The sequence below is a fragment of the Pristis pectinata genome, chromosome 7, assembly GCF_009764475.1.
Source record: "Pristis pectinata isolate sPriPec2 chromosome 7, sPriPec2.1.pri, whole genome shotgun sequence".
Classification (NCBI taxonomy): Eukaryota; Metazoa; Chordata; class Chondrichthyes; order Rhinopristiformes; family Pristidae; genus Pristis; species Pristis pectinata.
The window spans coordinates 7,044,656-7,072,082 of NC_067411.1; the positions used below are offsets into that span (position 1 = coordinate 7,044,656).

General features: G+C 39.8%; 1 protein-coding gene across 1 annotated transcript in view; it reads left to right on the forward strand.

The window, feature by feature from the left end:
• Positions 1–27,427, forward strand: part of rgs12b (regulator of G protein signaling 12b) — a 148,134-nt gene that overhangs the window by 17,057 nt on the left and 103,650 nt on the right. The window contains exon 3 of the mRNA XM_052019497.1: positions 12,624–12,743. Within this exon, the coding sequence (XP_051875457.1) occupies positions 12,624–12,743 (120 nt within the window). The remainder of the gene's footprint in view (positions 1–12,623; positions 12,744–27,427) is intronic.

The window sequence follows — 27,427 nt, forward strand, 5'->3', positions numbered from 1 at the left end:
TTTTTTAAATTGCCTTAGTAACCTGTGGTGCAACTTTTAGCGACTGACATATTTGTACTCCAAAATCTTTGTTCTTCTACTCTGTTTAGACATGTACCTTTATGCACAGATCTGGCTTTATTTAGTGTTCACTGAGTCAAATGTGGACAAAGAAAAAGACTAGCTTGGGCAGCCACAATCTAGACTAGAAGGGTGACCAAAGATAGGGTAGGGTGCACAGAAGAGTAGAATGGAAATATGGTAGTGAAAGGGGACTTTAGAATTAAAGGTTAGGTTGTGTTCTCTGTGACCGAGAACAAGAATAGAGAAGTGTGTTGCCCACCTGGGTAAGGGACATCTCATGTGGCTAGGGAGGGAGTAAATCTTGTTGTCGCAGTTCATGTTTAACAGGGAGGAGGTCTTGCTGAAAGAGTATCAGGAGTTGGGCTGTAAATTACTATTGTAGTATGAGTGGTGCTACTTTACAGCTCCAGTGACTGATTTTGTTTTGAGCTATTGGCACCTGTGTTGCAACGGGAAAGAATTGTACCAGAGGTATAGGCTCTATCCAAGCTATGTTGGGACCAGTGTCCTGGTGGAAAAATAATGGGGAGAAGGCTTTAAGCTAATAAGCAGGGGTCTACAAGAATGCAAGCCACCTGAAAATAAAATAGGATGAGAGGGACTAGGAAAGAATAAAGGGGGAAGGGGGTGTCATTGATAGCTAGGGTGCAAATAAGGTTTTGGAATAAGAGTCTGATAAAATGCTTAACCATAAAGTAAACCATATTTGTTTTTGGAAATCATCCAGAACTGATATATTTCATGCCGGGGAACATCTAGACAATACTGAGCACAACATTGTTTACTTTAAGAAGATAATAGAGGATGTGAATATGATGAATGGATAGGCAAAAAACAGATTAAGAAGAGCCGAGAATGGAACCTGGTTAGATAAAATGGGGAAACAATATTGGCAAACTATGATGTGGAACGTCAGAATTCTCTCCCTGGCAAATGTCCCCAACATTGAGGCTATCCACCCAGAGGCACAGCCTTTGGAAAGAGGCAGACTACTCTCCATGTCAGTGTGTGCTTACTAGGAAGAAGGATAAACATCTCAAGGATGTTCTCTAAGCTTTCTTGACAAAGTGTAACATCCTCAGAGACTCATGGGAATCCCTAGCCTGTGACCAATCAAAATGGAGAAGGAGTAGCAGCAAGACACTCAGAACCTCAAGTCTCCACGCAAGGCTGAGTGAAAATGGTCACCCGCCTATCTGTCCCTTCAAGTACCCATGGCAGAGTCTACGGATCCTACGCAGAACTTCTCAGCCGCCTTGGAATCCTCCAAACTGGAGTGGAAGCAAGCCGCCCTCGCCTTGTGGGATATCAGAAGGTGAACAACAGTAACAATGGGAATCACTTGCAAGAGAGTGGAGAAATTCCACTAAAAGGAAAGAACAAACTAAACACTTATGTCATTATTTAGCCATGGAGACTCAGAAGAGATCAATTGAACGTGTGGAAGGAGGCATACATTAAGTGTGTAGACCACATAGTCATTGTTAAGGACTAGGAGTAGTCACAAAAGATTCTTAGGAAGACAAATTATGAAATTTCATTATCAAAGAACATAGTAAAATATCACAAAACAAATTGGAATAAGACCATTAAGAAATAAACAGGACAGTGATACAGTTAATGACGGGTAGATGGTAGAAATATTACATAATTATTTTGCCTCATTATTTGCCAGGGAGATAGAACAGGTGGACATGACACTGGTAACGAAATGAAGAATGAGATGAGTGGGTTTAAAATAGGAAAAGGGGATACATTAAATAGGCTCATCATACTTGAAGAGGACAAAAAGTCCTGTTGCTTGCACATTTGAAAAAGATCTAATGCCTCAGAAGTGGTGAATCTGCATTTAAGGAGGATAGGACATGTTCTGGAAATTACAGACTCATCAGTGATAGGAAAGGTAGTGGAGTCCCGAAACATCTAAAAACAAAATGAATAACGATGAGTAATCTGAATGGGTTTAAAAAGGGAAAATCTTTACTAACCCTGTTTAATTTTTTTTTGAGAAGTCAACAGAAATTCTAATTTACCAAGATTTTGAAAATATATTTGATAAGATCCTCATAATAGAGCAGCAACACACAAAAAGTGCTGGAGGAACTCAGCAGGTCAGGCAGCATCCACGGAGAGAAATAAACCATTGACATTGAGTCCCGATGAAGGGTCTCGGCCGAAATGTCAACTGTTTATTTCCCTCCATGGATGCTGTCTGACCTGTTGAGTTCCTCCAGCACTTTCTGTGTATTGCTCCAGATACATCCAGAATCTGCAGAATTTCTTGTGTCTCAAAATAAACCAACCGATTTCAGAGAGAGAGGATTTCTAGCTGACTTTCAGGAGAGAAAGCAGAGAGTGGTAGAGAGTAACTATTCACCCTTTAAAGGAGTTGGGTAGCAGTATTATACAAACATCTCTGCCTAGAGTTGTGGCTTGAATAATTTGAATTTTATCTTTGGACCGCTTTGAGCTCCTAGTTCTCATTTGGTAAGATAAGATTTTTGGGGGTTATTTTTCAAAAAAAATTATCAAATTTTGACTTCAATAATAATTTGCCAAATTGCCACTCGTGATGATATCTCAATCCAAAATTGTCAATTGTCCTTCCTCTTCCTCCCCCAACTCCAAGTGAGCCCACTAATGCCACTGACTAGTATTTTTCTTTAATGTATCCACAAACAAATGTTAGTTTTCAAAGATTTCTGCATTTTAAAAAAAAATATTTATACAGCATGGTAACAGGCCCTTCTGGCCCAACAAGTCTACGCCACCCATTTTAATCCCATGTTAACCTACCCGTACATCTTTAGAATGTGGGAGGAAACCAGAGCACCCGGACAAAACTCTCACAGATGCGGGCGAACGTACAAACAACTCTGTACAGACAGCGACGGCAACAAAATATATGGTCGATTCTGTAGAAAATATTACCAACACTATTTTATTGATGTAAAAAAGACCTTGAATTTTGTAATTTTTGTCAAGAATGTTTAATTGAGATCCACAAACTTAATCTGGTACTAACTCAGCATTAAAGTGCTTGGTATTGGTGTTCTACATTACATTCCATCTGGCAGATACTACACCCTTTCCTCCATTGCTTTGTAATAAAGGCACCATGATGAGCAACAAAAAGGTCCCATGTTTGATCTAAGTTAACTGACCGCAACTGGTCAAGAATTGGGTTTTGCAATTGGGTTCTGGGACTCTAAAGCATTTGTGTACATGATCCTTGGGAGGGGGGCGGGGTGAAAACAGGATCCAGCAGAGCTCTGATTTTCATTGTTGGTTGACTTGTTCATCAAGATTTGGCATGTTGACTTGCACAAGAGCAAAAACATGAGTGCATATCTGGATAATAACAGTAATTTTCACAGGAGTCCTCCTAATTTCCAACTTTACGGATTTTTTATGTGTTAAGGGGCTCGGGCATTCTCTCTATTAGTAATTTTAAAAAGTTCATTGCAGTAATTGTCATGAAAGTAATTGAATAGTGAAAAAGGAAATGATAGACTATTATGGCCACATACTTAATAAAATAGTGCTGCATGCATAATTTAGTGCAGTGACAGCAAACAGGAAAACAAAAGCATATTGTATGCCTCAATGATGAAGTACAAAGCATTTTTTCTGACATACAAATCAAGATTTGTAGATTTTCAATGTAGCATAATAAAATGAAATGTTATTACGCAATTTTATTATGCAATATTGAAAATCTACAAATCTTGATTTGTATTGGTGCATTAAATTAATGAAATTTGCATGCAAAGCATGTAATAGCTGATGATAATATTTGTAAAAAGTTATTTTCTCAAGCTTAACTTGAAAGACTCCAAAAGAGAAATGGAGGTTGTGATGGATAGTTAACACGTGCTGCTTGATTGCCATGAACTTAGCATGGGAATTTCAGCTTGTGTATAATTTTAGTGATTGTTGATTAGCAGCATGCTGCCTCATGGAGGCAATGTTTTTTTTAAATTTTATTTACAGCGTGATAACAGGCCGTTCCAGCCCAACGAGTCCGCGCCGCCCATTTTAAACCCAAATTAACCTACCCGTACGTCTTTGCAATGTGGGAGGAAACCGGAGCACCCGAAGAAACCCACGCAGGCACGGTAGAACGTACAAACTCCTTACAGACAGCGACGGGAATCAAACCCCGATCACTGGCTCTGTAATAGCGTCGCGCTAACCGCTATGCTACCGTGCCGTCCCAATGTTATGAATGGTGAGCTCTACTTGCAGTTAGCCTGGACTGCTCAAAGCTGAGGTTCATTGGCGTTTTGCGCATATCCTGGTATGTGTTCTATGGGTGAATTTATGCACAACACGAGATGAATAAATTGAGTTTTTTTGACATTGCATTGGAGATTTTGATGGATGATGTATAAAAGTGATATCTGTATCCTTATAACCAGGGGGTCGCAAGGCACTAACTCGGAAGACAACCTGAGCCATTTTAATGCCTAGAATCGTGATAAGGCCAGTGAATGCCTTCACCAATACCATATCCTACCAACTGCACTGCTAGCCTCAGACATGAATAATTCAGCATATTGTCATCATGACTTCTGCCAAACGTTTACATGTTTCATTAAGAACTGTATTGTGTATAAATGTTATTGTTTTTATTCATACAAATCATAGGGCACTATCTGTAACTGTTTGTTACTGTTTGGTGATTCTGGGGTTTCATTTCTTATGTTGAGCTTATTATGATAAAACTTCGATAATCCTCTATCCAACTATTCAGAAATCCCAATGTTTTGATATCTGGTTCACTGGGTAACGTTTTCCATGCTCCCTTCCAACTCAGCCGGGGCCCCAGTTCCTGCACTCCCTGTAAATTTACTGGGTTCACTGAAAAGTTTATTGTAATGTCCAAAAAAAAGAGAATTAAAATATATTGGGGTCTTCAGTAGGAATAACATCCAATAGTTCAGAAAATTGGCTAGTCTGACAGATTTCATAGATGGCTGAAGATGTGAATTGGAAAAATTATGACATTATATTCAGATGCTTTCTGCAGTTGTATAATGGGGAAGGAATGGAGCCACCTATGCCAGATGATTGGATTTTTACTCTGGTTGTTTGGGGGCGGTATGGTTCTTCCCTATATTAGTAATATCCAAGGAGGAGTTGATTCTTGTCGATGACCTTAGGGCAGACCAGTGCCAGTCATTTTGGTCCATAAAAATGAATACCCAACAAGGAGTTAATGTACAGATAAGACAGTGTAACTTCAGGCTGCTGCCTATTGAAAGACAACGACCCCAAGGGGCCCCTCAATAATCTTGAGCAGAAAAAAAGTCATACCCTGTCTCCCTAGCTCACAGCTGTAACTAATTGTAACATTCCTACTACCATTGTAACTAAAATAAGCCAATTCAACACAGTTTAGAGGTCAAACCTAGTACCTTCTGTGTACACAACTTGAATTTATTCTGTGCCACCAGCTTTCTGCAGGAAATTGAAACCTTACTGATGTACATGCCTGCTTCACCGATGGTCAGAAGGTCTTGGGTAATCAATGTATGAGTGTTTTTAGTGATCTCCTGGTAGCAAAACGGTGTCTCTCATGAGGGTACAATTCAACATTCTCCACTGCAAGTGGGACGCCTGAGTCAGTTATATTCAGACTACATTTGTAGTCATCAGGAACTTTAGTCCTCATTGCTGAAATGCCATCCACACTGAATAGTTGTTGAACGATTACAGTAAAACTCTGATAGTCTGCTATCCAATGGTTCAGCATTTGGCTCACTGAGGCCCTAGTTCCTGTGCTCCTCCCTGCTCCCTTTGACAAGTTGTGGCCCCAGTTCCCACTCTGCCATCAAACTCACTCGGCCCTTGTTTCCTTTGACCCTGTTATACTCACTGGGGCCCAATTCCCACACTCTCTTGAAACTTAGCTGGTTCTGTTTACTACACACTTTTGAAACTCACTGGATCCTGTTTCCTGTGCTCCCTTTAAACTTACTAGGTTTGCTAAAAAATGTATTATACTACCGTGTAGTATCTTAAAAGCGAAAGCAAATTAATAGGGTATTAATTGGAATATCATCCAATAGTCCAGAAAATCTGCCAGTCTTGCACCACCAATGTCCCAAGGCTGCCAGATTAATGGAGTTTATATGGTTAATCATTTGTACTTCTCAACCCCCTACTGTAAGTGCTTCATGGGAATGATATTTTGCTTACCCTAAATGTATGGCAAGTTTCTTGCCTATTATTTGGAAAACTGCTTCAGCTCCCTTCTAAGCAATGACATTTTAACAGGTTCATCCTGGTTTTCAAATCCTTTTATAGTCTCTCCCCTACCTCTACTACCTCTACAAACTCTCTGTCACTTGAGATATCTGTACTATCACTTTCTTTTGCTCATCCTGTCAGGCATTCAGATGCCAAGACCCTAAACTCTGGAATTTCCACACCAAGCTTCCAAGCCAGTTTTGCATTTTTTTTTAAAAGTGCTTTTAAAATCTACTTATTTGACCAAGCCTTTGGTCATTTGCCCTAATAACTAGGCTTGGTTTCAGTTTTCATTTGATAAGAAACCTGTGTACCACTTAGGAACTAAAGATGTTACAGTGCTCTGAGCCATATGATGGCAGATTTATTGCTACTCATTCGTAGTGGCATTCAATCATACAAATCTGTGTTGTTCTTCAGTAGATGTACTAGATACCTTGTAACCTGCATTGCCCATGATCTAATAAAATGTGTAATTTTTATTGAACACATTTTATACATTTTTATTGCTCCAAAGTAAAGTAATAACAGCCAGATGTAGAATAAATATACCTTTTCCTCTTTCCATTCTTTCCCCATTGTACAACTGCAGAAAGCAGCTGAATCCAATGCCATAAGTTTTCCATTTCACACCTTCAGACATCTATGAAAGTTTTTGGAAATTTCAGACAAATTTTAACCAGTTTTATAGAAAAATAAATAACTGAATTGGGACGCAATCCTATGTTCATTTCATATGGGATATATAGAGTCAGTAACTGAAGAAGACATCCCAACTCAGTATTTCTACGGACTTCATATGAAACAAAGTCAAGGAAATCTACTAATTGCAGTCCCATAATTGATGAATTGATATATATTAATGCCGAAATTCTGAAGGCAGCAAGGTACCATGAAATCAGACTATAAAACTTGAATGACTTTAACCATGATCCCTATCTTTAACTGTAATGGAGTCTAGCAAGTAAAAACAAGAGTTAAAGGCTGATGACCTTGTGATTGTCAGTGCCCAACATTGCTAATGAGTGATTCCCTTCAGCCTTCTATTGAGTTCTTTTCCAAAATGAATGATGTTTAAGTAGTGGCTGAGTATATTGAATACATCAAAGGTTATGGGCTTTGACAATCAAACCATATATCAAAGTCATCTGATTCCCTGAACAAAATTAATCAGATATCTGGTTAGGAAGCAGTCATCATTGTCAAGGTTAGTAATCCGTTCAGTGATTTCAGGTGAGGCAGTGTGAATTATTGTGATGTTATTAGAGGTGGATCTCTTGGGGTAGGAGTTCAGTATATGGATGATATGACTTGGGTGGCATCAGTCACAATCAGTCATTTGTGGCCAGATCTTCCTTGGTCTGACCTCAGGTTTGCCTGGGTTATTCTTGGACATTTAAATTCTGGTACTTCGTTGCTTGACTGAATGATCAAGTTATGGTTGATGTTTGCAGTCGCCTGAGAAGTTCAGCATTAAGAAGTGGGTCTGTCATTAGCTTGGAGGGATAGGGGCAGGATTTCAGATTGGTGCGTAGGGGTTTTAGGGTCCTTTGTCAGTGGGAAAGCTTCATTGGCCTTCAACTACAGTTATTTGAGGGTGATTTCCTTGCGGATATCAGAAGGTTTAATGTGGGCTAGCACAGGAACTACTTAATCTGCATTGGTCTCAGTTCTCTGGAGATGTTCCTCGTGGCTTCCCAGAGATGGACATCTGGCGTGTTTGTGTAGAGGTGCCAGAGTCAGGTTGTGCAGTGTTAACCTGGCCTATCCATCAACAGAGTTTAAAGGAAGCAGCACGTAGTGTGTTGGCTCTGCTGCCTAAAGTTTCTGTTTAACATTTATTCTTGTCTCGATCTTAACACTGATGCCCTGGAGGCGTTGCTGGTAAGTCAGTATGTGATAAAGAGTGATGAAGGGATTTTGGTTTTGGATTGTGATTGAGTGGTAAGACATAAAGTTCTGCCCTTGCTTTCAACTTGTCAGATGGCAAACTAACCACAGTCTCACCATTTATTTGTTGGATTAACTTCGCTTGACATCAGAAAGGAAATTTGTCATCATGCAGTATTTCAGAGACTATCCACCTTCAGCTTCTCAAGGCAGCTGTGGATGAACATGTATATGAAGGAAAGAATCTTGATTCAAATTTTGTTTATATTTTGCAAATGCAAAAACAATTGGGGAGGAAAATTATTGCAAGATGTGGACAAGATCAAGCTACAGGGTTAGGTTGAAGCTCGTCTAGATACGTAATACCCAACCTGAGTTAGCTTAATGCCAGCACCAGATGCCTAAAATGGAAACATTTTATTTCTTCGCTGTGCCAGTATTCAATCTGAATGAGCACAAAGAATAACAAATGATTTTGTAAAGGACACATGAATGATGCCTAATTATTAAATTAATTTGAGCAACCCTACTAATATTCTATGATACATATTATTAAACAATTGAATGCATCAATGCACAAGCTATTCTATTGAATGCTACCCTATTATAGTGGGACTTAATAGAAGTTTTCAGAGCTCAATGCCAACTAACAACAAAAGTAATGATTTTTGAGTGTTCTTGTTCTTAAGTGCTATTAGCACATCTCAGTAACTGTCTACCTTTGGAGCTCTTGAGGGAAGGAGTCTGCACAAAGTATTTGATTCAGGTTGTATATTAAAACATAAAGCACTGTTTGTGTTAGTCATGGTGTCTATTGAATAATTGAACTAGAAAAGAGTGCAGTTCATCTGTTCAGTCACAAAAGACATGGTTATCTTAAAGGAACCTGTGGAATGCTAGCTAGGCTTTGTATGATGTTGCGTCTTGTGTCTGAATGTGTTGACCTCAAACCATAATCTGTTTTGAATTGAGGCAAACTACATAATGTGGTTAATCGTTGAGAGTCCCTTTAGGCAATGAGGCCTAATTTACTACAATAATCCTTCAATAAACAGTTTGAGAAAATACAAACTTAGTGAGTTATTAATAACATCAGCATTTCAAACATTCTGTAGTATCAGTAAATATCATTAATCAGTAATGACATCAAATGCATAAATAGCAAAATAATGGATTCTGGAATTTTTAAATAAAGCAAAAAACAGTGGAAACAGTAAGCAGTTTAGGTTGCATCTTTGGAGAGTGAAACTTTTAATGTGTGGGTTGGTGCCCCTTAAATCTGTGCCAAAAAAAAGGTGGAAACAAGTATTGCCATTTTGTGGGTGCTCCACTAGATGGCACCAGTTTGTACAGCATCATTGACTGTGAATTCAAACAGTTTTTAATGTCACTTTAGAAAACCTAGCAAATGTTTTCTACAAGAAGGTGAAAGAGCTGGAGTTATACAGATCACACAGCATAGGCATAGAATCAGGCCCAACCAGTCTATTACTGATAATTGTGATCCACTTGAGTCTTTTCCCATCTTTTCTCATATAACTATATTAGTAAAACCCTCTGTTCCCTACTCCTTTATCTGCTTTCGCAGCCTCTCCTTAAATGTATCTATTCTATTTGATTCATATATTCCCTGTGGTAGTGAGTTGCATATTCTTACCACTATTTGGATAAGAAGTTGTTTCTGAATTCCGCAATGAATTTTTTGGTGACTACGTTCTAATGATGTTGTGTAGTTATGTTACCCTCCGCAAATGTAAGATATCCTCTCTGTTTCCATTCAATCAAAAACTTTCATAATTTTTAAATCTTTAAAACTTGGTCACCCCTTAGCCTGCTTTCCTCGTGTGGGGGGACTAAAAAAAACACCCAGTCTGTTCATCCTTGTATACATAGCCTTACATTTCTGGTAAGATCATTACAGATCAGACCGTAAGACTATAATAGATCAAAGTTCTAACCTGCTAGTTGCCAACCTATTCCATCCAAATTCTTCAGTTCATTTCTTCTACAAAAGAAGTCAATGAATTAGGGGATGTGTCATTTATTTTTTGCCATGATACTCCATAACAAACCTTACAAGCATGAGCTTGGCCTCTTTTTTTAAGATTGGGATCTAATGTCAAAACACAACATACAAGACATTGTTTGCACATTTCCTATTATTGAGCATGGATCTTGATTATTTTTTCCACAGTTTATCCCTTTATGTCAGTATTTTCTCTTAAAATGAGTCCATCCACTTACCCTCTTCACATCATGGTCTTAAAACCTGATTACAACAATCATTGAATTGAATTTGTTTTAGAATTTGCTCTTTACCATCCTTAATGAATATTGGTGCCAATTCATTATCCTTTCGTGCTCTTGTTTGCTTTTGGTTTTCTTGCTCTGAAAATGTATTAAATTGTAGTGACTAAATGAGAAATTCAATTAAGTTTCATGTCCACCTAGTTGCTTTAGGTATTTCATAACAATTTTAGTCTTTATTCCACAGATGTCATTGCAATAAATGAATATATTTTTCTAAACAGTGTTGTGAGTGGTGTGTTGTCAAGTATAAAATGTCTGGATTTGTTCACATTGCACAATATGAACAAAAATGTATTATGTAAAAATGCCCATTTTTTATGGAATAGAATGATTTTTTTTACTAGGCAACAAACAATCTGCTGGAGGAACCCTGCATCAGGACTGAGGGGAGATAGCCAGTATAAAGAGGAGAGGGGGAGGGGTGAGACAGGCCCGTCTCACCCTCCCACTCCTCTTTATAAACTAGCAGCCCCTGTGTGTCTACCACCCCCCCCCCCCTTCATACGGGTGGCTCCTGTCTCACCCCTTGACCTGAACATCAGCAATTCCTTCCCCCCCACCCCACCCCCACAGATGCTGCTCGACCAGCTATTTGTCCAGCAGATTGTTTGTTGCTCAGATTCCAGCATCTCTTGTGTTTCGTGTTTTTTGCCAGCCTTCTCCCTGTCATATTGTCTTCTCGGTGGTAGGCAGGCAGTTTTCTTTTACCTTTCCAGATAAAGCCCCTGAGCTGGTTGCTGCAAACTGCGAAGTTTGTTTTCTCTCTCTCTCTCTCTCTCTGTACATAAACCTTGCACTTCATCCAAATGTTTTGATAAAATTCACTTGCTGCATGGTGAGCAGCAAGTATGAACCTGCACCTTGGCATTCCATGTGTTGATCACCACCATTCCAGTATGGAGAAAATTAGGCAAAGCATTTAAATTGTATATACTTTCTCACACTTTCTGCAGTATAGGTAAATAAAATGTTTACAAGTTCATACTTTTCTATTTCATCTAGACATCTATGCATATTGGTTGTTTTACTTGGGGGGGGGGGAACTGAGCTTTGCTTCAGACTAGAGGACACTGCAGGTCATTTGCTTGACAAATTTAAAATCAGGTGAAAGAAGCAAACTATCTCTAATGATTGAAGGAACATTGATATAAGATTACAACCTTGTTGTGACTTTGCACCTTATTGCACTGCCCTTTCTCTGTAGCTGTGATACTTTACTCTGTACTGTTATTGTTTTTACCTGTACTACCTCAATGCACTCTGTACTAACTCAATGTAACTGCACCGTGTAATGAATTGACCTGTACGATCGGTTTGCAAGACAAGCTTTTCACTGTACCTCTGTACAGGTGACAATAATAAACCAATACCAAAAAACATACAAGTAGTGATGGACAGGAAAAGAGCTCGGGTACATTCATAAGCCAATACCGCCTGTGTCACAATAAAACAGAATTTCTGATTCTGGCCTCTTAATTAAAGCCTGTATTTAAATACTCCACCGCTAAGAGCAGTGGCTTCAGCTATCGAAGTCCTAAGTTTTGGGAATTGCTGCCTTATTTCCATTTCCTCCTTTTTGAAGCCAACTCTTTGACCAAGCAGCTTCCTTAATGTCTCAATGTGGCTTGGCATCAAATTTCGTTTGACTTTTTTTCTAGCATTTTACTGCATTAACAGTGTTACATATACATGAAGTATAAGTTATTGTTGGCACATACAGGACCATGATTTAACCATTTCTTTGTACAATGGTACATCGTGTTAGCCTTGGTTATGTGCTTAAATTTTTGTACTGTGCTTGAGCCAATGACCATCAGAAAGGAGAGTACAACACTGAGCCAAAGACGAAATTATTAGCAGTTGTGTTCAAAAAGGAAACCTTGTATACCAACAGTATCACCCCATTTTCGCCCACAAAGCCTAACATTCCTCAGCCATTTTCCATGCAGAAATCGGGTAATTTAATACAAGTCTGCACATTCCTGGTCTGTTTAGCTTTATTCCCAGATGTAGCACATGTATCCACTGCAGCTATGGAAGCTTTCTTTTCAATGTTGCTAGTTACAGTAAGATACTAATTCCTTTCATTTTATTTCATTTTTCAGGGTGCAAAGTTTTCTGCACTTTCTGTTGGATTCTTACAAGCTGCCCAACGTTCTTCTATCAGGAGATCATATGGAAGATCAAAGCGTTTTAGTATAACCCGGTCTTTGGACGATTTGGAAGTAAGTTTATAAATTTGCAGTCAAATGAAAGAAGTCTGTTGCCCAGTAAAATTTTCTGACAGTTGTGTGGATTTTAGCTTCTGTTCAGGAAGCTCGATGAAAAACCATAGATTTCATCCATTAGTCTTAGACACTATGAATGGTCAGTCCTTCATTAAAATCTCAACAGCTCTCTGCTAGCTTAAAGTGATGACTACCTTTAATGTAATGAGGGCATTGCGATTCTGTAACAGGAATATAGATTGATTGGGCGAAAACGTGGGGAAGTGTGCGGTCATACACTTCATTGAAAGGAATCAAATGGCAGATTATTATCTAAGTAGAGACTGCAACTGAGTGCAGTTCAGAGGGACCTAGGTGTTCTAGTGCATCAATCACACAAGTAGTTAAGGAGGCAAATGGCAAGCTGCCTTTTATTGCAAAGGGGTTGGAGTTCAAGAATGGGGAGGTTTTGTTACTGTCACAAACCAGCAACAAAAGAAACACACTGAGCATGATTTAGTGTTAAAAACTATTTTATTAATCACTACTTATGATAATACGTAAAATAAAAGTAAAAATGTTAGTATGTTAGAATTCAAGAATGTTAAACCTCGAACGTTAACCCCAAAACTAAACTCTTCGTGTGTGTGTGTGACAAAGTCCAAAACTCCCAGTTCCGGAATGGTTCTTAAAGTTCAGTTCCGCAAGCCATAAGGTGAAACATGAGCAAGGGCTTCTTCAACAACCACCGTTGTCTGAAGATAAGATGTAGATGTAGAAAAACATAGAGAGAGTACATACGAAATCCAAATGTTCCACGATGGACCCCAAACGACACTCCAGTGTTTACTCGGTAATGACTTCCTCACCCCGCAAGCATCCGAACCGTGGTCGTCCACACACAAATACCTGTTTCCTTCTACAGGTCAGCAACAAAGTGAACTCCACCGGATTACTTCCAACTTCCATACATGGATTTCAGTGGCAAACACAGTTATTGTTTCTCATCCATCGATAGAGAAAACAAGCAGGCTGATTTGTCTCTCTCCCTTCTCTCTCTCTCTCTCCTTCTCCTTCTTCTCTCCTCTTCAACAACGTCATTACGTCCTTTATCTTCTGTTGACGTAAGCACGCCCCACACACACATACACACACTCTCTCTATCTTAAAGGGACTTTCACCGAGTCCGTAACATTACAGTTGTACAGGTTGTTGGTAAAGCCACACCTGGAATGTGGTGCATAATTTTGGTCCCCTTACCTGAACAAAAAAGGATATAGGAGCATTGGAGGCAGTCCAAAGGAGATTCACCAACCTAATTCCTTGGAAGGGAGAGTTATTCTGTCAAGAAAAGTTAGATAGTTTGGGTCTGTATTCCTTGGAGTTTAGAAGAAGAACTTTATTCAAACATAGAAAATCCTAAGTCAGTTTGACAGGTAGATGTTGAGATGTTTTCACTAATGGGAGAGTCACGAACAAAGGGACCTATTGGATACAAAATAAGGGGCTTTTATTTAGAACTGAGGTATATAGAAATTTCTTCTGAGGGTAATGAATCTCTGGAATTCTCTGCCCTCAAGGGTGGTGGAGACCAGATGGTTAGATCGATGTATTTAAGGTGGAGACAGATAAATATTAGAATGATGCAGGAATTGAGGGTTTTGGGAACTGACACAAAAAGAATCGAGCCAGCATAGATCAGCCATGATCATGTTTAATGGTGGGGCAGGCTTGAGAGGTTGAGTGGCCCATACCTGCAACTTTCTTGTATTCAGCATGCACAGATATGTAGGATGGAGACAACGTAAAAAACTGATGCAATGTTGGAGGCTTTGCAATGGGATGGGGGGGGGGGGGGGGGAAGTTTATCATGGTTCTACAGATTTGGGGGGTGTGGGTGGGGGCAGAGTGTGTCTGCAGTGTTTTTTGTTCCTTAACCATATGACCTCTCCATTATGTGTCTGGCAACTTCAAGTGGTTAAATCAACCCAATTAATATATTATATAAAATCATTGCACAATGGTATTGGAGCAGTAAAAGTTCTGCTTAATTTTAACTAAATTCTGCCTGGTTTCTGCCAGTTGTATTGGATAAAGAGAGCCTATTTTGCACTTTGGTCACTAAAGCTGTGTGTTTTAACTTTTCATTGTTCTTCATTAACAAAATAGTGGCAGAGATAGCAATAGAGACAATTGGAAAGAAAGCTTAAAAAAAAACAGGTGAAACAAGCCCATAATACTTGCAAAAGGCTAAGTATTTTTGTGAAGTTAGTCTTCTGGTGTGTTATGACTATTCCTGTTGAGAATTCCTTGAGTAATCTCTTGCTGCCCTGTTACAGTTTGCATTTTTATGTCTTGCCTGCCTTTGAAAGAGGAGATGAAATTAAAGAAGCTATTCAATTTGGGATTAGATATTGTTCTTTGTGAAGTGGGGCAAATTGCTTAAAATATTCTTAAATAATCCCATTTGTTGGATACTGTCAGTTAACCCCAAATGAGCAGTAAATTTGAAAGACCAAAGCTGCAGTTTATTTATGAGCAATACGCAAAAAGTGCTAGAGGAACTCAGCAGGTCAGGCAGCATCCATGGAGGGAAATAATCAGTTGACGTTTTAGGCTGAGACCCTTCATGGTCTCATTCCTAACCATCTCAGCCCAAAACGTCGACTGTTTATTTCCCTCCATGGATGCTGCCTGACCTGCTGAGTTCCTCCAGCACTTTGTGTGTATTGCTCCAGATTCCAGCATCTGTAGGATGTCTTGTGTCTCCAGTTTATTTATGATGTTGGTTTCTCACTGTGCTTATTTATTGGCAGCTGAGTATGTTATGTAATTATTGAAAATTCTGCACTCTGGAACTGCTAAAATTTCTTTTTTTTTTGCTTTGGTGGTTTTCAACTTCCCTGCTGTTGCATTGAAAAGCTGAAGAGATAGATTTAGTAAACTATAAAATAACAACATATCAAGCACTACTTGGGTTGGTTTACAATTTGTTTTCTTGATCACCATCGACAGTTATTTCAAGGTACCAATGACCATTTAAGTGGTTTTGAGGTTAAAAAAAATAACAAGTTATTATTTATATATGGAAAAGCATGCAGAAAGCTGCAGCACCAAGTGATTTAGAGGTCCACATACATGAAGCATAGAAATCTAGCATACAGGTGCAGCAGGTAATTGGGAAAACTAATGAAATGCTGACGCTTCTTTCAAGGGACTATGAAAGAAAGGAAGACGCACAATAACTGTATAAGGCACTAATGAGACCAGAGAGGGTTTATTAAGACCATGCCTGGTATGGACGAATTGTCTTTGGAGGAAAGGTTGAACAGATTTGGTCATAGAGTCACACTGCACGGAAGCAGGCCCTTCGGCCCAACTGGACCATGCCGACCCAGATTCCCATCTAACCTTGACCCATTTGCCCATGTTTGGCTCATATCCCTCTAAACCTTTCCTATCCATGTTCCTGTCCAAGTACCTTTTTAAGTGTTGTTAATGTACCTGCTTCAACCACCTCTGACAGCTCATTCCATATACTGACCACCCTCTGGGTGAAAAGGTTACCCCTCAGGTTCCCAGTAAATCTGTCCCTTCCGTACTCATTGGCGTTTGAAGAATGAGAGGCAATCTTAATGAAACACATAAGATTCTTAGGGAATGTGACAGGGCAGATGCTGTGAGGATGTTTTGTCCTCATGGAAGATTCTGGGAGCAGAGAGCATCATCTCAGAATAAAGGGGAACTAACTTAAGACAGAAATGAGGAAGAATTTGATGTTGCATAGATTTGAGAGTTTTTAGAATTCTTTGCCCCAGAAAGCTGTGGAGGCTGAATCCTAAATGAGATAGATTTATAATCAGTAGGGAAACTGAGGATCATGGGGATATGGCAGGAAAGTGGATGAGGAAAGTTGAGTCAGGCATGATCTTATTATATGGTAGAGCAGACGTGGGGGCCAAAAGGCCTTCTCCTATTCTGATTTCTTATTATACTCTCGATTAATAGTACTGATTATTTGGGAATAACAAGCTAAACTTTTCTTTGTACATATGTTTGAGAATTTTTGTAAGTAGTTTTAAGACCTCAATAAGAGATCACTCAAGCCAATAGAATAACTGTAAATGTAGAATTGAAGGATTTGATCAATAAATATGTAAATCTCACATACTTTTTTCTAAAGAACATTTTTTTTTTGGTACTGATTTTACGGAAGACTGGAGAAGTGTAACCATTGTGAGCATTTAATGATAATGATGCAGCAGGCAAGTTCTGTTTATAAGTGGATATAATTGTAGGCTTCGACAGTTGAACAGACATGTGCTGCTGTTTTTTAAAGATTGATGTGACTCATCCAGAATGGCTTAAAATGTACATTCTAACATTTCTTGTATTGCCACTGTTCTTCTGAACTGCTTTTCTAATGAAAGATGTGTTTAATGGACCATCATCATCTCTAACAAATAGAATTGGATTCCAAATAGTGGTGGAGAGAGGAAAAAAAAGTAATGGAGTCTCTTTGGTATTGCAATCATGGGATCTTACATCTGGCTGCTCTGAAGTTAGTCTTGCATCTCTTGATATTGGCATCTTTGCCACTCAATCACAAACCTGAATGACAAATTTAAAAATAAAACTTAAAGTTGTTGAATCTCTGTAACAAAAGGAGACCATGCTGGAAACATTTTGCAGATTGGTCACAAGAACACAAAACAGGAGCAGGAGTAGGCCACTCGGCCCCTCAAGCCTGCCTCGACACTCACTAAGATCATGGCTGATTTGTGTTGGCCTCAACTCCTCTCCTGTGCAACTTCCCTATCAACCTCAATTTCTAAATTTTTCAAATATTTATCTATGTCCACCTTAAATATATCTGATGGTCTGGCCCCCCCCCCCCCCCCCCCCCCCCCCCCACAATCCTCGGGGGCAGAGAATTCCAGAATTTCACTACCCTCTGAGAGAACAAATTTCTCTGCACCTTTGGGATCTGCTGTGTGAGTGAGGTAAGGTCTAGAGGCGGCTGCGGGATCAGCAACACCTTGGGGATTATTGGCTAGCAGTAGTATGAAAAGAGGGGCAGGTATAGTGGAAGTGGCCATCTTGGGAACAGCCATTTTGTGAGGGGCTGTGATGTCTAAGTGTGGGCTACAATGAGAATTGTGGTGATCTTTTAATTTTTTTATCTCTTAGTTGAAGGGACAGGGGATTAAGGATATGGAAGCTAAGGCAGCAGTATGCTCCTCCTGCAGGATGTGAGAAATTAGGGATGTAATCCCCAGTGACTATACCTGCAGGAAGTGTGTCCAGTTGCAACTCCTGACAGACCGCATAGAGCAGTTGGATTTGCAGTTGGACTCGCTGTGGAAAATGCTGCAGATAGTACATTTTGCAAGTTGGTCATACTGCAGGTATGGAAAGAAAGGGGATGGGTGACCACCATGCAGGGCTGTAAGTGCAGGCAGGTAGTGCAGGAGACCTCTGCGGTTGTTCCCTCCCAAGTAGATATGCTGTTTTGGATACTGTTAGAGAGGATGGCCTCGCAGAGGAACACAGCACCAGCAGAGTTTGTAGCACCATGGTCGGCTCTGATTTACAGCAGGGGAGGGAAAAGTCTAGGTGAGCAGTAGTGGTGGGGGATTCATTAGTGAGGGAAACAGACAGGCAATTCTGTGGCTGAGATCAAGACCAGAATGGTGCATCGCCTCCCTGGTGCCAGAGTTAGGGATGTCTCGGATTGGGTACAGAATGTTCTGAAGGGGGAGAGAGAACAGCTAGAGGACATAGTACACATTGGTGCTGATGACATATTCATAAGATTCATTGATTAATACAGCACAGAAACAGGACCTTTGTCCCAACTTGTTCATGCCGACCAAAATGCCTAGTTACACTAATCCCATTTGCCTGCGTTTGGCTCCTATCCCTCTAAACCTGTCCAAGTGTCTTTTAGATGTTGTAATTGTACCTGCCTCTACCACCACCTCTGGCAGCTCATTCCATATACCTACCATCCTCTGTGTAGATAAAACCTGCCCCTCAGATCCCCTTTAACTCTTTCCCCTCACACCTTAAATCTATGCCCTCTAGTTTTAGACTCCCTATCCTTGGAAGAAGGCTGTGACTCCTTACCCTAGTAAAGAGACTGTGATTATCTGCCCTGTCTGTGCTCCAAGTAATTTTGTAAACATCTTGTAAGGTCACTCCTCTGCTCCAAGGGAACTGTCTCAGCATTTCCAGTTTCTCCTGATAACTGTAGCCTCAGTCCAGGCTTTTCTTCACCTTCTCTAGCTTAATCACATCATTCCTATACTGTGGTGGCCAGAACCGCAAACAATACTCCTAGTGTCTAATAAATGTCTTGTGCAACTGTAATGTGACATCCCAACTCTTGTATTGAATGCCATGGCCAATGTAGGCAAGCATCCATATGCCTTATTCACCACCCTATCTATCTGTGTTGCCACTTTCCTCCCATATTCCAAAGACAGGTTAGGAAGTTGTGGGCATGCTATGTTGGCGCCGGAAGCATGGCGACACTTGCAGGCTGCCCCCAGAACACTCTACGCAAAAGATGCATTTCACCGTGTGCTTCAATGTACATGTGACTAATAAATAAATATCTTATATCTTAAAAGTTAAAAAGCAGGACCTCTGGAGTTGTAATCAGAGGATTACTCCCTGTGCCATATGCTAGTGAGGGTGGGCACCTGAATACAGATAGAACTTTGGAATATGAGAGGGCAATCATTTTGTGGGATGTGGTGGATGTGTTGGTGTGAGAACATTTGGGAACAGTGACCATAATTCTGTATGTTTCAAGGTAGTTATAGAAATGGATAAGGTTGTTCAGTTCAGGTCCTAAATTAGAGGAATGCTGATTATAATAGCATAAGAGAGGACCTGGCGAAAGTAGATTGGACGCAGGTCGAATCGAACAAGTGGGAATCATTTAAGAGAGAGTTAGTAAGAGTTCAAGGCCAGCACATTCTGGTAAGCGTGAAAAGCGAAGATGGGAATCCTGGATGGCAAAGGATATTGAAGATATGATCAGGAAAATAAGGAAGCAAATGACAGGTGTAGATGACTGGAATCAAGAGTCTCTTGAGCTGTACAGAGGGTGTAAGAGAGATCTTAAGAAATTAAGAGGGCAAAAGGGGGCCATGGAATATCCTTGGCAGGTAAGATTCAGGAGAATCCAAGTCATTCTATATTAGAATCAAGAGGTGCATGGATTGGAGGACTTTAGTTACGGGGAGGGATTGGATAGGCTGGGCTTGTCTTCTCTGGAGCATAGGGAGCTGAGGGGGAACCTGATGGAAGTTTATAAAATTATAGGAGGCATACACAGGTGGATGGTCAGAAGCTTTTTCCCATGGTAGTGGTATCAAAAACAAAAAGTGGATTTGAGGGGACTTTTTTTACTACACAGAGTGGTTCATATCTGGAACTTGCTGCCAGAGGATGTAGTGGAATTAAATACATTCAGATACATGTTTATGAGATATTTAGTCGAGCACTTGAATAGCACAGCATAGAAGTATATGGTCCTAATGTGTGCAAATGGGATTAGCATGGATGGGCATAAAAGTTAGCATGGATGTGGTAGGCCAACGAGCCTATTACTGTGCTGTACAACTCTGATTCTATGAATCAGTTTTAAATGAACTACCCCTTGTTTGAGAATCTCCCACTAGTGAAAACATTTCAACATCTACCCCGTCAAGCTCCCTTTAGGATCTTGTATGAGTAATCTTTCAAACTCCAAGGAACACAGACCCAAACTGTGAAGCCTCTTTTGATAGGACAAACTTCTTATCCCAGGAACTAGCCTGGTGAATCTCCTTTGGACTGCCTTCAATGCTTCTATGTCTCTTTTTAAATAAGGGCACCAAAACTCCAGGTATGGCCTCACCAACACCCTCTGCAATTGTAACAAGACCTCTTTATTTTTAAACTCTAATCCCTTTGCAGTAAAAGCCAAAATACTGTTTGCCTTTTCCACTACTTATTGGAACTACCTGCTAACATTTTGTAAGATAAGACATCTTTATTAGTCACATGGAATGTGGGAGGAAACCAGAGCACCTGGAGAAAACCCATGCAGACACGGGGAGAACGTACAAACTCCTTACGGAATTGAAACCGGGTCACTGGCACTGTAATAGCGTTATGCTAACCACTGCACTACCGTGCCTGTCTAATTAGAAAACCTAGATCCCTCTCTAGTTCACCCATTTGCGGTTTCTCTCTGTTTAGGTAATGTGCCTTTTAGTTCCTCTTACTGAAGTGCATGACCTCACACTATAAACTCAATTTGCCATGTTTTCACCCAATCACTAAATCTACATATATCCTGGTGCAAAATCCTCATTACATTGTGCCCTTCCACCTATTTTCATATCATCGACAAACTCGGAAACCATCCCTTCCTCCAGGTCATTAATGTTAATAATAAATAATTGAGGGCCAAGAACTGATCCCTGTGGTACTCCACAAGTTGCATCCTTCCAGCCTCAAATGGACCCGTTAATTCCAACTCTCTCCTTTTAATGTGACATTCAGTTTTCATTCCATGCTAACACTTCCTCTAATACCATGGGCTCTCAATTTATGTACCAGCCTCGCTTGTGGCACCTTGTCAAATGTCTTTTGGAAATCTAAATAAATTGCATCTACAGGTTCCCCTCTGTCAATCTCCCTGTCACTTCGTCAAAGAATTTGTTCTTGTTAAGAGAGTGAACTTGTTATTTCAGTTAATCCTTGGGATTAGTAAAATTTAAAAAGAATAAATTCCACTCTTTCTGGTCAGGGATAAGATATCTTTATTAGTCACATGTACGTCGAAACACACAGTGAAATGCACCTTTTGCGCAGAGTGTTCTGGGGGCAGCCCGCAAGTGTCGCCACGCTTCTGGCGTCAGCATAGCATACCCATAACTTCCTAACCCATACGTCTTTGGAATGTGGAAGGAAACCGGAGCACCCGGAGGAAACCCACGCAGACACGGGGAGAACATACAGACTCCTTACAGACAGCGACCGGGATTGAACCTGGGTCGCTGGTACTGTAAAGCGTTTCGCTAACCGCTACACTACCGTGCTGATCAGCGTACAGAAAGAGAATGTGTCTTTATGAAGATTGCTAGCTGCCTATTGTGCAAGATGCCATTTCCTGCATGCACATTGATTTGTGGGTTCCGCATAACAACCTTGCACTCTGCATGAACTAATGCATTCCATGAGCTCAGCTGGTGGTGAATCTTGAAGATAAATTCTTGTTATCCTGGTTGCAGTCCTGATACCTTCATTCATTGTCTGTCCTTTTTGTTGAGTGGCTTTAAGTTCATTTTTCAGGAAGCAGACTTTGCTGGTAACTCCAGCATTTAATACCCATCCCTTATTTTCCTTCAGAAGATGGTGGTGAGCCACCTTTTTCAACTGCTACATTGCACCTAGTGAAAGTACTCGTGCAGTGCTTTGGACTGAAAGTTCCAGTATTTAGACCCAGTGGTAATATGTATTTTCAAGTCAGGGTAATGTGCCATTTTGCAAGTAAACAGCTAATCATCCTTGTTCATGTCTGTTTTTACTTATCCTTCCCTCACACTGTGCAGTGTTATTCCAGTTGCTGCAGCCTGCTGCTGGAAGACCGACTTTCATCGAAAACAAATGGCTTTTGAGAACGAGGATCTGTGGACTTGAGGACCCTGCTGTGCTCTGGATAATCCTGGCATTGTCTCCAGCAGTCTAGGCTGGCTGTTCACAGGCAATAGTAATGGGTACCGGCGGAGTGGGAGTGATGGGAGGATAAATGCTACCTTTCTGAGAGAGGACATATCATTCATGGTCCATGGAGCCATTTCACCTTTTCCCAGGGTGAAACTTAAGCAATTGTAATACTGTTGACGGGCATTAGTTATACTCTGCAAGGTCTTCTCTGTAATTGACAGCCTTACTGGTAGCAGTCTGAGCTTTGACATTGCGTTTCCACAGCACAACTGAGATATTGGGTGGATGTCAACATTAAATTTATTGTCATGTGCTCAAGTACATGTGTGTACAGATGCAATGAAAAACTTGCAGCATCATCACAGGCATCAGATAAGCAGCATTCACGAAAACATAAATTAAACATAAATTATACACAATTGTTACAAGAAGGAACACAAATAGAACAAAAAATAACTAAGTTCATTTTAGTGCAAAGTGATCTAAGTGGTCATAGTGTTGTGTTGTCGACTGCAGTGATTAGGGTTTTGCCGGTTGGTTCAAGAACGAGATGGTTGAAGGGAAGTAGCTATTCTTGAACCTGGTGGTGTGGGATTTCAGGCTTCTGTACCTCCTGCGATGGTAACTGTGAGAAGTTGGCATGGCCCGGATGCTGGGGATCATTGATGATGAATATGGCCTTCTTGAGGCAGCGCCTCCTGTAGACACTACTGATGGTGGGGAGGGATGTACTGGGTAGAGTCCACTACTCTCTACAGCTTCTTGCATTCCTCTGCATTTGAATGTGACATTTTGGAATGAAATCTGTGACATTGGCCTTGAAATTGCTGCATTATGGTTGTGTTCACAAGTATGTAACTAGAGTTAGCCACCGATTCCATACTGGAAAAGATGGGGCTGTAAAGCTCTGTCCAAATTGGTGCGAGACCTTACCTTGCTACATGGCATTAAATGCGGGCTTTTTGGCAGTCTTTCCCATACACCAAGCATTTCATAGTCTTTTTCGACAGGCTGCCAATCTGAGTCCTGTGCAGTAGAGCATGCATAAACTTTTCTCGCTCTTTCCACCAAGGCCTCCAGTGTTGCTTTTCTAAACCAGAGGCCTATTCTCCTCCATTTTGTGCCATTATTCACTTTGTCAGGCCGGCTTCAGCTGTAGATGCCTGCCAGCACCTGCTACAGGCACAGTGCACTACTCTATAAGAAGTGCAGGCTATCTTTAATTGGAGCTAGCCACTCATGAAATCGGCCCTCCTGAAGCATCAGGCAAAGAAGAGTGCTATTAACGTTGGCTGAAAACTATAATGATTGCAATTAGGAGGCAGCATGAAGTTGGCATGTTGCTTGAATTACACTGAACAGGCACAAGATAATCACAATGCCAGTTCCAATTTTAGGGGACTGTTGATTTTAGCTCCCTATCTTTTTAATTTCATTATGTTTCTTTTGTTCACTTGTTAATATAATTCAAGCTATTGAGTCTATTTGCTTTTTAAGCTCTTTCTCTTTTATTCTCTTTTCCTTCTGGTTCCTTTTACTCTGCTTTTTAAATACTTTCTTTTCAGTGGACTGTTATCACTGAAACATTAGTCTATTGCAATTCAGAGAAATTAAATCTTAGACAATGCATTATTAAACAGATTTTCATATCTGCATCTATTAGGCATTCAATTAAATATTGCTTCATGAATTGTTGCTTCTTTTTACAAAGGATGTTTATACATGTTTGACCTGGTTTTTCACCTTTGAACTTCTAAATGGAGCATTATTTGATTGAGCATTATTTAACACCATGCAATTGGCAAGTGTTTAATTTCGTAAATTGTTTCAAATTAATACTGGAGCGCTTTGGTTTACTGATAAACCACTAAATTAAGTCTAATGGGACATTGTAAAAACAACACGTTTAATTTTGTTTCCCCAGGATTTTGTTACAATCAAAGATTTCAAAATTCCAGAGTGACAGGATATTCTTCTCTGTTAAAGGTTTCCTTTTACCACGTATGCTTGTGCAACTGTGTTTTGCAGCCTGAAGGCATTTAACATGCTGAGGCAGTGGGCAGCTGGAGAAATAGCATTTAGTTTGGAGACAGCGAGAACAAACACAGGAAGGTGAAATCACTGGAAAGATGGTACAACCAGAAATATTTTCTCACTTCACATTTTAGCTAAGTTGTACATTGGTATTAAACAGTAATTTTCAGAAGTTTATGCCCTGGAATCTATGCCAAGGGCATTTTCTGAAAACTTCACAGTATATGGAGCATAATTTCACGGGCAGTCAGGTAAGAAAACTATAATACTTGGTTCGAATTGGGCTGGGCATAAAACGTATGCTCTGTTGTAAACGTTTTTTCTAAAGTAATTTGCATTGTTGGTTGAAGTTGTAAGCTTACAAGTGGTAACTTAAGCAAAAATGACAAATGTTTACATATTTGTTAGAGCTTTAATTGTAAGTAAAAAGAAAGAAAAAGACCAAAGAATGAGATTTTCAATTTAAAAATTAATGTTGTTTCTGAAACCAGTAGGAAGTACTTGGTTATGATTAACTTTGATCAATTTTACAAGCACTGTATTGCCAAAAGGGGAAACACAGAGAGATTTATTTTAGGCTTTTAGAAGGCAAATGCAGTTATCTGCTTACCTGATGTAAACTGTTAACGAACACAGTCGGTTTAGTTGAAGAAAAATGTTCGATTTATGTGTTTCTGTTAAATTTGTATCAGCCGTTCTTTAAGATCTATAGTATTTTAACCAGACAACAGCCTTTCTTTATGATTACCTGAGGAACAAAAACTTCATCTACATTATGTTATACTAGTTAGTTCTGAAATTAAGTTTTCTACTGGTAGATCAACAATATAAACATTTCTGTATATTATCTTATGACATAAGGTTAAACCAGTTTGCGTTTTTCAGCTGGGGCTGTTTGCTACAGCCGATGAGGTGTGTATAAATTTTGTTACACTAGTCTCATACCATGCCAAAGCTGGCTGAAATGGTTCATTTTGTATTGTTCACTATCTGTAAATCAAGTACAGTGGAGGGAAAAAGTGGGCAGAAAGTTTAATTTTTCTCCTGTCACGCTACCAGTAAATGTTGCTAATAAATGTTAGTAATTGCAATTTCCTGCTCTGAAACAAGATGTAGCAGTCCAGACATTAAAGTAGTGTCTGAGTCAAGTCTGGTTTGCTAACAGCAGGATTAATTTCCATTGCTATATTTTCACTCTAGCTGCTAAATAAGGTTTGTGCAGAGCCTTGCACTATTGATTACTTGGCTATAAACATATTCCCTACTTAAGCATTCTTTCTCCACCACATTTCTTGTTTAGACATGGCAAGTGCAAAATCTTTTACTACTGCTGCTTTGATTGGCAGACGGAACCATACAGAGAACTTGCCTGGGGTGACGCTTGATTTATATTCCCCCTTTATAGGAAAAATCTGCCTACTGTTCATTACCATTCCATAGCACTATGGCTGACATTAGGTGGAAGATTATTGCAGAAGCACATTGTTTATTGAATATTCTGGAACCAACACCTTCAACACGATACGTTCCTTAAATTTCATCCATCCTCTCTCTACTAAAGTTGGGATAATCTGTGATTGTATTGGATCTGGAGTTACAATTGCACATTCAAAGCTAAAATGTTGAACCTTTAAGACCAATAGTTTGGTCTGACTAACCATTTCAAATAAAGTAATATATTATGCGACCTGTAGTTTTGTAATGTTTCAGATTGTGGTCTTGGAGCACTTTGAATGCTATGGGGGAAAAAATTAGGCTAGTGCCAAAAAAAAAACAACTCTTGAAAGGGTGTTGTAGCTGAAATACATGCAGAAACTTGTTGACCCAAAACATGTTGAAAACTGAGGTTTGGGTCTTACCTAGATTCCAAGAGCTAAAATTAGAGTACAAGAGCATGGAACTATAGGAGTAGTGTCTGAGTACATTTTAGGAAGTATGTTGAGGCCAGAGTGAGTATACAGATTAGTTTTACTAAAATAATAATCTTTAAATTAGAGACTTATTTATAATGTACAGTTAAGCAGGTGAGGTAACAATGGCAGTGAATCAAATAAACATTCATTTGTAGAATGCTTTTTATGATCTCTGGATTTAGGTGAGACAATGGTGCAGGAGTTACTGCTGTTGTTCATACCTCCCGGGACCTGGTTCGATCCTGACTTCAGGTCATCTCTTTGTGGAGTTTGCACGTTCTCCCTTGACTGTGTGGGATTCCTCTGGGTTACTCCCACATCTGAAGGATGTGCTGAGATGTTACTTGGCTACTGTAAATTGCCCCTTATTGTAGGTGGGTACAGGAGAATTGGTTGGGGGGGGCAGTGGATGGGCAGGTAGGAATGAATAGGTTTCATGGAAATTAGAGGGGGAATGGGACTGATGGGATTGCTGTTCTGGGAGCTGGCATGGGCTGGATGGGCCTAATGGCTGCCTTCTCTGCTGTAATACTATGATATTTCAATGCCAATGAAATACATTGTATGTACAATCATTGTCATAATACTGCTGAATAAGAAATGAAAGATAGTATTTTTAGTTTCTTTAGTGTTAGTTTGTATGTTTTTGAACTACATACAAACTGCACATTCAAATATAGTTTCTTACAACATTTGTATGAAGTGATCTCTATTCACATTCCCTTTTAAACTGAAGTTCATGCTGCCCTAGACTTGTAGCTTTCTCCTTTGTGGGGCACTGCAGAGAAAGCTATAATATGAATCTTTCTCCGCAGTGCACCACTGCATTATGTCATCTCATCTCAAGGCTAATGTCTGGAGATGAGATGACATAATGTTAGTGGCGAACTGCAGAGAAAGCTTTGTTTTGATTAAAAAAAAATTGCAGAGATGAACTATTTGTAATTTGTTCTGCTTGGTCATAGTTATGAAGTCTAAAGCAGCATTTCTTCCTAATTTCATTCCCTGCCCTCTTGAAGGAGTAAT